The 10,964-nt window shown below is 37.5% G+C and overlaps 1 protein-coding gene across 1 annotated transcript; it reads right to left on the bottom strand.

Moving 5' to 3' along the window:
• Positions 1 to 202: 202 nt before the first annotated feature.
• Dorip1 (dopamine receptor interacting protein 1) lies at positions 203 to 8,437 on the bottom strand. The gene is made up of 5 exons (XM_076848251.1): positions 8,105 to 8,437; positions 5,404 to 5,928; positions 3,639 to 3,728; positions 2,181 to 2,315; positions 203 to 545 (listed from the first exon to the last, which is right to left on the bottom strand). Exons 2-5 carry the CDS (start codon positions 5,925 to 5,927, stop codon positions 362 to 364), a joined length of 933 nt encoding a protein of 310 aa, XP_076704366.1. The 5' UTR covers position 5,928; positions 8,105 to 8,437; the 3' UTR covers positions 203 to 361.
• Between the last annotated feature and the right edge of the window lie 2,527 nt (positions 8,438 to 10,964).

Here is a 10,964-nt window from a genome sequence, read left to right as displayed (position 1 = left end):
ATAACTAAAAAGAAAAATTTAGAATTCAAATGACAAAGCATTTTCTTGAATTTAAGTAGTATGAAAACCTTTGAAATACATACAAATGAAAAATACAAAGGCCACAAGATATATATTTTATTTAAACATAAAATATGATTGTATAAAAATAACCCAGGAAATATAAAAAAAGAAATACAAACATTTTTGCATAGATCTTGAATATAAAACATTTACCTGGGTTAAACACTGGAAAATACACCTCTGAAACTAGTATAGTTGAACTATTTCCTTGGATACCAAGTATACACAAAATAAAAGCCCTTCATCTAGGGGAGCATGGGCAGGCGGGAAAACAATTTAATTTAGCATCAGTCTATATTTATTTCTCTGTTGCTCGAATATAAACCAATGATGACAAGAGGAGAAACTCTGGGGGTTTATTTAACAAAATTAAATTCACATTTCTGAGGCCATCATAGTGCATCCAATGTCCATCAATCTGGAAAGCTGCAGAATAATGGTGTTCTTCTTTATTAAATAATGTGGCACCTTCCAACAAATACCTGTAAATTAAATAATAAAGTATAGTGGAAAATCATAATACTTTGTTTTTAAGAAAAATATTCCTTAAATTCTTAATTAAGAAATAAAAACAAGATTGTTTTTAAAAAGGCATATGTTAAGGGCCTCTGAGTGGCAGGCCACTTCCCTTGTGCTAGGCGTGTAAGTGCAGGCAGGCTGCTTACCCTGTAGGCCTGAGGCCATGTGTTGCAGTCCCTGCACTTGCTCCATGGCCCACTCCTCAATTGGTCAATGCAAGGATGGTTAGCAGAAATTGCCTGTAATCTGCTTAGCTACTGCCTGAGTAGATATACATGGTAACTGCGCAATAAAATCAGACCTGCTTCCTGCTTGGTCTCTGGAAGGTCTTGATTACTCCACAGCCATGCTCTCTTCTACCCTGTTCCGTGGACCTCCTCGCTGGATGAGAGAGAGCCCATGCAGCTATCCATATAAATTATGTAGTATAATTGGTGATTTCAAGTAAAATATTTAAAAACCTTGATATAATTTAAGAATTAACAGACTAACTCACAACTGTGCTGTTCTATTAAAACAGTAGAGAACACACAAGAAAACTTTTGAAGGCAAAAGTTAATAAGTACCCTCTATTTCCTGACTTGTATACAGATGATTTTATTTATAAGAACAAGTAACAATTTATGTTTAAATGATGACCTCCTGAATACAACTCAACACTAATTTGAAAGAAAGAAAGTCAGGGTTTACTATATGCTTACTAAGTGTCAGACACTACCCTAAACACAGCATATGCTGCCTTATCAAATTCTTCCAATAATGGCACCAGGAAAACACTGTCATCTCTATTTTATAGATAAGAAAACTTACATGTACACTGGTTAAATAATTGGCCAAAGCTTATATAGCTTGTAAAAAAAATGGGGTAGGCCTGGCATGGTGGTACATGCCTGTAATTCCAGGACTTAGGAAACTGAAGGAGGAGGATCCAAAGTTCTAGGCCACCTTGGCAACTTATTGAGACCCGGTATCAAAATAAAATTTAAAAAAGGGGCTAAGGATATTTAGTGTTAGAGCACCCTTGGGTTCAATCCCCACCTGTTCCATAATCCCAAGTTTCTAATCATTGTGGCCACTGCTAGTGACTAATTTCCTGTAAATTTATTTTATTTAACTGGGAATTGAAGCTAGGAGGCCTTTATCACTGAGCTACATCCCCAGTCCTTTTAATTTCTTTTTTAAATTTTGGGACAGGATCTCACTAAGTTGCCAAGGCTGGTTTTGAAATTGCAATCCTGTCTCAGCCTCCCGATTCACTGGGATTACAGGTAATCGGCTAGCTCCCTATAGTAGATTCTTTTATTTTTTTAGTATTGGACATTGAACCCAGGGCAGCTTTACTACTGAGCTACATCTCCAGCTATTTTTTTTTTTTTTTTTTTTTTTTGAGTCAGAGTATACTTAAGTTGCTGAGGCTGGTCTTGAACTTGTGATCTTATTGCCTCAGCCTCCTGAGACCTTGGGATTATAGGCATGGCCACTGTACCTGGCTCCAATAATATCTTTTTAATGGCTAGTCAAAATCATAAAAAACCAGAATAAACAAAAAGACTTATTTTTTACTGTTTTTGTCAAGCAAGCAAACCCAAATCACCTACTTGTGATCAGATAAATCCAAATAATAGGGTACATATGCCAGATCTTCAGATTTCCAATGTTGCATATTTAGGACAACAAAAGGGGGTGCGCCATGGCAGAAAACTCGCTGAGAAAATTCTCTTAAGCCACCACACCTAAAGTGGAAAATAAGAATCAACATTATTATCTGAGTTGTCTTTATGACTTTAATTTTCTAGTAAGTATAATCATCTATTATAGGTATGGGCAATGATATGGTTATATTTTACCTCATATATTCCTAGAAGTTTACTGGCTACATTTTCTACACTAGGAATAATACTATTAAAACTCCTGGAGGGCTGGGGTTGTGGCTCAGTGGTACAGTGCTTCCCTAACATGCGTGAGGCCTTGGGTTCAATCCTCAGCACGATATAAAATAAAATAAAGGTATTGTGTTTACCCCTATGACTAAAAAATATGTTAAAAAAAAAAAAAAGAAACTCCTGGAAAAGTGAGCCATTTCTTTCCAAGGTTATAAAAGCACTATGTCTCCTGAACTGTTATAAAAGTCTTTATTTGTAGATGTATTTTTCTATTTATATGGTTTCAAATAATGACTCTAATTGCTTTCTTTTTCCATTTAAGATCTTCTATTAGCATTAAACAAGTTCTCTTTTCTTAGTATTATTAGGTATTTAAGCAAAAGGGTCAGAATACAATAAAGATAATTATACAGTAAAATCTCGATTAACCGGAATGTTGGGGGCGGGGAGAATCTGGTTAACAAACATTAGTGACTACACCAAGTTAGCCAGAAAATCATTTGTTTTAGAATTATGTGTTGAAACATGTTAGTTCACATTTTGGACTTAATAGGAACAAGTTACTGAATGTATTTGTATCTTCCCTTCTTTGGTGATTAGTAATAAAATCATTCTTCCAAATACTAATTTTCATTGTTCAATAATGTAGATATAGAAATTGCTAAGAGACTGGGTTGAGTAGGTTCCGTCCCTGGACTTTTTTTTTTTTTAACTAAGTTCAATTTTTTCATTGCCATTTACCTCTTTATCCTAAAGGAGGAATGCAGAAAAAAATCCAGTTAATTGAGGGTCCCGATTAGCTGGGTTCCGGTTAACCAAGGTTTTATTGTACCCTACTCAACAATGGGGAAAAAAAGAAAAGGCATTTGCTTTGTATTCATCAATTAGCTGAAGTACTATATTTTATATAGTGATATTTGATAATGAAAACACAACATAAGATGGCATAGTAAACTAGGTCTGTTAAGAAGATTCAAAAAGGTTTAGGCTTCCTAAATACTTATGAGATGCTATTTCATCATATATTAACTTCAAAATTAACTTTTTCCTCTGATATATTTCAAAATAGATATCACTATATCAGTAATATAGGGAAACAGATAAAGTATATTTCAGAAAAATGTTATCTTAACTATAAAAAACTTTCATCTTAAATGTCTATCATATACTCACCCACGCTCTTCACACAGTTCAATCTTAGAACAGAATAACTCATCCACAGCCAGTCGTATCAAGTTTCCATGTGGAATTTCTTGAGGAGGACTATAATAATTGTAAAATTCATGTAAGAACTGCTTCAACATTTTTTTAGGCCAATACATTATTAGGATAACAAGTTCTACAGGTTGATCCATTATTAGCAGAACCAAGTATACCAAGCACAATCTATTATCCATTTTTGTATTTCTTGCAGAAACCAGTTGAACTCAACTCAATAAATATTCATGCATAAAGGTTTTTTTTTTTTTCCTTTCCTACTAGGAATTGAACTGTGCTTAGCCAGTGAGCCACATCCCTACCCCTATTTTGTATTTTATTTAGACTCGAGGTCTCACTGAATTGCTTAGCTCCTTGCTTTTGCTGAGGCTGGCTTTGAACTCTCAATCCTCCTGCTTCAGCCTCCTGAGCTGCTGGCATTATAGGTGTGTGCCACCCCGCTCCCAGATAATGCATAAAGTTCTCTAAGAAACAAAGTTTTCTGTACACCAGTCTTGAAATACTCAGTTGTTGCTACTCTAATTAACAAAACCAAATAAACAATGTCCTCCTGCTCCTAAAATCAGAGGCAATATGCTCTAGTGAGTAAAAACTAGGGCCCAGAGTCAGGAGAGCAGCTGATAATTTAACCTGACTAGATGCAAATCACAAACATTCTTGACCTCAGTTACCTGATCTGTTAATAAAATTTTTCCTATATTCTTCAAAGTTGTTTTAAATGCTAGATTTTAAAAAATAGAAGCTTAAACAGCTTATAACAATGAACATATATTATTAAGTGACAGAAGTATAAAATATTAGTATCACTGTACAATTACATTTCATTATATTTTTACAAGATTTATAGATAAAAAATACTGGTTTTTAAAAACCATTTTTTTTCTTTTTCTTTTTCAGTGCTAGGGATCTAACCTAGCCCTGCACGTTAGGCAAGTACTCTACCAACTGAGCTACATCCCCAGACCCACTAGTTTTAAAACAAGATAAATTTATGAAACACTTTTTAGCCCATTATGATGTAAAGTAAGAACATTTTTTTCTTCTGATACATTTAAAAACCAGCATCACTGTATCAGCAATATAAGGGAAAAGACAAAGTATATTTCAGAAAATGTGAGCTTAATAAATTAATTAGGGTGTGTGATGTACATTCCCAAAGGGAATTAGGCTGCTTTTCTGAACCACAGGGCCAAATATCCTTTCTGACAACAACATGTTTGGGTCTGTTTCTCTTCCATGGGCAATTACTCCTTTTTCAGATCATTTTCCCTGGGGGATTTAATGTTTCCCAGCATTCCACTAGGGCTTGCCAGTTTGGCCTCCCTCTCTGTCATTTACCAGCTTGGATGTCTGCCTGCTCTCTGAAAGCCAAAAACACTGTGCTGCTCCTAGCACGTTTCCCAGTCTGTATAAAAGCTCCTCACATCCACATCCTTCCCAGGTATTAGATGCCAAATTTGGGTTTTCTGTCTATAATTATGTCCTGGCCTTGATATAAGATTTTAAAAAAAATTCTCTTGTTCATCTGGAACTAGCCTTTCTGACAGAGACCCATTTGAAAAGTGAAACATTCCAAAACAGGAAAGTGTCCTTTAATCCATTAGTTTGCTATTGAAAGGTTACACACACACACACACACACACACACACACACACACATATATATATAAGAATATTGATTTAAAAACAAAAGCCATGAAACAGACATTACAGCAACTTACTTTATATTAATTGTGCGCTGCTGATCTTCCTGTACTCGAGTCGGGCATCGCCAGTTGGAACAGTAACTCTCTTGAATGGTAGACATGAGATTTTCGAGATTTTTTGTAAAGTTATCATGCTCATTCCCAAACAAATCAATTATTAATGAAGCTTTATGAACTTCAGATTTGTATTGCTGTTTTTCCATTTTGTCCCAAATCCAAAGTAGCTTCACAGTTGTAAAACTGTAGGTGTCCATTAAATAAAGAAAACAGTCTACAAACTCTCTACCAAAATGAAGAGAGAGTTCCCTAGGAAAATTTTCATTTTCATTAAGAATGACATATAATAACATCAAGAATCCATCTATGGTGCAGGTATTTTTCAGTCTTATTTCAACATAGAGTGGTGTACAGGATACTGCTTTGCGGCCAGCTTTGATAGTAAAAACACCTCCCCAAGGAAGAACAGGCCTCCAAAATGATCGATCTTGGTTATAGTTATTTTTAATTGATGCTTTGATCTCTTCAAACAGTGTCTTCATCCTGCATTTGAAAAGTTTAAAACAGAACATGTAAATGCATGTACAGTTTTAGGGGCAATATTTATGATCTCCATAAAGACCATTTAAGAAGGCAGAACTTTTTTTTGAGGTACAGAATAGCCATCTGATAGGCATATATATTAATTATATTGCAGATTTTATCTGTATAGGAAAACCCTATAATAAATAAAAATCCTAAATGAAAATAAACAAACTAAATTTGTTTAGACATATTCCTAAAGTAAACCTCCTCTTTCCTTTAAAATTGAAGCTATGCTTCCATTTCCTTATATTTGTGGTTCCCCTTAAGAAACTGATACAGTGGAATCCTTAGTTTGGGGGTATAGGATAAGAGCCACTTAGTGTTCTTTATATTAATCATACTACACATTTTATCTGCAGTATTAAAAAAACCTGTGTATAGCACCTGTTGATATAGACAAAGACTAATTCTGGCATTTAACTTCCCCTTACCTTAAGGATAGCCAAATACTTTCTTTTCAAAGCCACTGACACTATTTTGATAAACATGTTTGTATCTTAAGTATGTTATATAAAGCCAAAAATTTTTTTTCGAAGTTCCTATTAAAATTGTATTGGAAAAAGTTACTTCATTTTACTTGGGACAAATAGAGGTATAAACTAAAAACATATTGTTTTCTAACTTTTACAGAAAAGTCTATTTTTTAGGAAAAAAAGGAAGCATCTGAAGAATAAGAACAGGGAATGAAGTGACTGAAGTCGGTGTCTTTTACTGACCATCTTTTCAACTGCTTCATTTTCCCAAGCACAACATGAGCCCAATCCCCAATAATACTGCAGACCTGTGGGTTTTGTGTGAAAAAATTAAGTTCAAATCTATTTCACAATACTAGCCAACTAAAAATTCGGTTCTACAATATATTAGATAAAACACATGCAGTGTTTTCCATCTGAAGCAAGATATTGTGGACTCTAAAATATTCAACACTATATTTAGTTTGAAGTGTAAATGTTTATATATAGTCTGCTAACATGGCGGCTGAGGTCAACCACTTAGAAATAAGAGGGTGTGGCAAATCTAAACTTTAGGAAAACACACTCATTTCTTAATAGAAGCTAACTTTCGTTTTCAGAGATTTTAAAAAACCACAAGCATTCAAATATTTTAAAAATTAAAATACACTTTTTCATGATTTGAGCTATATCTCTTGAATTTTAAAGAACCCTGTAGCAGGTTTAAGATTGCTTAATAAGCTTGAGTTCGGATTCCTAATACTGCATTGGAAAGGATGATTTAATCTAGTATGTTTTCAAATTATCTCTTAAACATGACCAAATGAAGGTAACTGTAGCTCTTCAAAGCAATAGTTATAATCTGAGAAAATTAAACCACAGTGCTACAAATGGCATTAACCTAACTTTAGCAAGGGAAGACTGGAAGAACTAGTGGACACTGAACCTAGTTTAAGCATTAATTTGGTGATATGCTCAAAAGTAGACTGCAATAAAAATAGGAAAAAGAAAAAAAAAAGATGGAGAGATGGCTGCAGACAATTTTACTTTAAATTGTCTTAAGTTTTGCCACATCGTTGAAAAGGTTGTTCCATTAGGCAATGTATTAGAAACACTGGAGGACGTACTTTCCTGCCTCAACAGGGCCTCCAGTTGAATAAATCTGGAAAACCCTCCTAACCTCCATTTCCTGGGCAAAACACCACCTTTTCTTTCCAGTCATTCCCAAGAGTGGCAATTTGTACCCCAAGTTGGCAGAAAGGATCAGACTACCTGCTCTAGGCACTGAATGCCATACCTCCAAATAATTCAGAAGTCCTAGAGTCCCCCCTCAAATAAGAGCCCCCGAAATACTCCTCTGAAAGAACGAGCACGCGCTGCTCTTGGAAGCGCTGCGGGACAGGGACCTGCGGCGCGCGCTAGGGACACCCCTTTCCAGCTCTCTCCTCTGGCCACGCCCACCCGGCTGCGCTCCCTGAAGGCCTGGCACCGAGAGCTGGCTCCGCACCGAGGGCGAGTCCCGGAACCTGGAGCGAGTGAGACTGCTGGGCGCTCCTGCCTCCATCCGGGCAGTGCCCCCGCCGAGAGCCTAGGACTGAGAGCAAATGGGCGGGAAGGCCGGGTCGCGGAAGGCATTCACACATCGGCCAGTCTCTGTCCACTAGGAAACTGAATCCTCGTACCTCCCCGGGGACCGAAAACTGCCGGTGCCGCCGCACCCGTCGTCGCCGCCGCTTGCTCATGGAGAGCCCGGGCTGCCACCGCCGCCGCCGCCGCCTCATCTACTAGCACCGCGGGCTGTCTCGGCCTCCCCCGGCGTGAGTGCTGGGCTCCGGCACGGCCTCCATCGCACCCGCCGCGGCGGGAGCCACAGCAGCTCCAGCGCCCAGGCCTGATCCGACCGGACCCACGGAGCCAGGACCGCGGGAGGCAGGACGCGTCGCTTCTTATTACGGAGGAAGATTCGGCCTGACCTCCGCCCCCCTCCCCCCAGACCCCAGTGTCCAGCTGCCTAACCGCTCTGCTGCGCAGGCGCGAAGACGCCCTGGCCAAACGTGCGTGTATCGAGTGTGTATACAACGTCCAGAATTGCCCAATGGGAACCAGGATCAGGTGTGGGGGGCGGGACCTCGCGGAGAGGGGTGGGGCTCCAGTGTGAGAGGGTGGGTGGGGCAGCCGGAAAAGGGTTGGGTTTGCACGGAGGCGGAGCTTATTGGCAAAAGCGATTGGCTTTTTGAGGTTTGTACCATTTTAGAACTTTACTTGGTTTCCTCTTAAATTCTTTATTCACATGGGAGAAGTTGTGTTTTCTCACTGAATTGTGGATCTATAAGATTTCAGTTTAATGATATATTTAGGAAAATATTGAATTGGTGTGTCATATGCTAGTGTTCAAGATTAGCTAATATGCTGTAATTTACAATGAAAGTTAATGCCATTTAAAAAATTAGATAGCCTTAACCCCATTTTAAGGTTGAAAAAGTCAGGGTTTAAAAAATTAGTTTTGTACATGGCAGATTTCCACACAGTAGGTGACAGAGCTGGAAATTGAAGTTAGGGTTGCTTAATACTAGAGTTGTGGGGCTCTGCCACTGTTTTTATTAAGCCCTTGTTTTTTGTATTTTTGTTTTTTTTCATAATCTTCCATTAAAAAGTAAAAGCCCCACAGGCTCTGCTAGGAGAGAATGGGCCACCCTCTACCTGTAATTAGAAATGTAGACGTTGAGATTTTTTTCCCATCCAGCCATTGGACAATGATTGAAAGCTGAAGACTAGCCAAGAGGAGCATTGTATTTCTCACAGGTAGAACTAGGGAAGATTGGATGCCTTTTTTTTTTTTTTTTTTTTTTTTTTTGTAGTTTTGGATGGACAGCATGCCATTATTTTGTTTATTTATTTTTTTTATGCGATGCTAAGGATGGAATCTAGTGATTCACACATGCTAGGCAAGCACTCTGTCACTGAGCTACAGCCCTAGATGTCTTTTTGAACAGTGTAATGGTCAGCAAGGCTGTGGCACTGACCTTACTCATGAATCTTTTTGAAGGAGTCTAGTGATACAGGGATGGAATCTGGGAGTAAAATTTAAGATAACTAGTGATAAAAATAAATTGATGTCTTAGAGCAGGGGTGAGGGAATATGACTCTGTCCCCCAAAATATAACTAATAACTGGAAAAGCCTGCTTTTGGTTTTCTAATTTCTTATGGCATTTAATGGAAAAAAAACCATTTAATGATTTTTTTACTAAGGATCTGAGAGATTAAATACAAAATACAGAAAATAATTCACATAGCATTAAACTTCCTTGCAAGTAGAAAAGCCTTTTAAAACTGTTAAATATGTGGATTATATGTTACATTCACATGGAATTCATTTTATACTGATTATGTCATTTTCTTCCTGATAACAGACATAATGGTGGTTGACACCTGTTCCGGACAATGTCAGTGAGATGACTCTTTAAACCCTTAAGGTTCAGCAGAGTGGAAGAAGTGTGGATTCTTTGCATGCTTGTGTGATACACAAACCTCACTGAGGCCTTTAACTGAGATTTCCATTCTTTCCCCCTTCCAGTCTCCTTAAAATCTTTTTTTTTTTTTTTTTGGTGGGGGGAATGGGTAAATTAGGGATTGAACTTAGGGGCACTCGACTACTTAGCCACCTCCCCAGCCCTATTTTGTATTTTATTTAGAGACAGGGTCTCACTGAGTTGTTTAGTGCCTCATTGTTGCTGAGGCTGGCCTTGGACTTGAAATCTTCCTGCTTCAGCCTCCCGAGCCCCTGGGATTACAGGTGTGTGCCACCGTGCTGGGCTCAATCTTCTTAAAATCTGACAGCTAATTGCAGATTTTTAAAATAATATTAATGAGAGATAATTGACATACAATAAACGTGGAGCACATTTAAAGTATACAATTTGCAAAGTTTTGACATACATCCTCCACACTGAAACCATTGCTTTGATTAAGTGAATATGTCCATCACTTTTAAGTTTCTCTCCTGCCCCTTTGTAACTTCCTCCCTACCTTACACACCTAAGCAACAACAGGTCTACTTTCTGTTAGTATGGATTCATCTGCATTTTCTAAAGTTTTATATAAATGAAATCACAAATGTATCCTTTTTTGGTCTTTTTTTTCCCACTCATTTTCTGTGTACAATAGTTCATTCTTTTTTAAAAAAAATATTTATTTTTTTGTTGTAATTGGACACAATACCTTTATTTTATTTTTTTTCATGTGGTTCTGAGGATCAAACCCAGGGCCCATGCATGTGCTAGGCGAGCGTTCTACCACCAGGCCACAACCCTAGCCCAGTAGTTCATTCTTTTATTATTACAAAGTGTATTCCATTGTGTGGATGTACTATAATTTATCCACTTAATCTGCCAGTGGACATTTAGCCTGTGTTTAGTTTCAAGCTATTAACTTATGGAGCTACTGTGAACATTTGTGTGCAAGGAAATATATATGTACATATTTCTTTTCTTTTTTTGATAACTAAAAGTGGAATGGCTGGTTCCTGTAGAAGGTGTGTTTTT

This window comes from Callospermophilus lateralis, chromosome 3 (genome assembly GCF_048772815.1).
Source record: "Callospermophilus lateralis isolate mCalLat2 chromosome 3, mCalLat2.hap1, whole genome shotgun sequence".
Classification (NCBI taxonomy): Eukaryota; Metazoa; Chordata; class Mammalia; order Rodentia; family Sciuridae; genus Callospermophilus; species Callospermophilus lateralis.
This window is presented reverse-complemented; position numbering and strand designations above follow the sequence as displayed.

Coding starts and splice junctions, on each gene's coding strand:
- Dorip1 (XM_076848251.1), bottom strand. CDS start 5,927: ATGAAGACACTGTTTGAAGAGATCAAAGCATCAATTAAAAATAACTAT. Junction 3,729..5,403: donor CAGCGCACAATTAATATAAA/GTAAGTTGCTGT, acceptor CAATTATTATAG/TCCTCCTCAAGAAATTCCAC. Junction 546..2,180: donor TTGGATTTATCTGATCACAA/GTAGGTGATTTG, acceptor TTTAATTTACAG/GTATTTGTTGGAAGGTGCCA.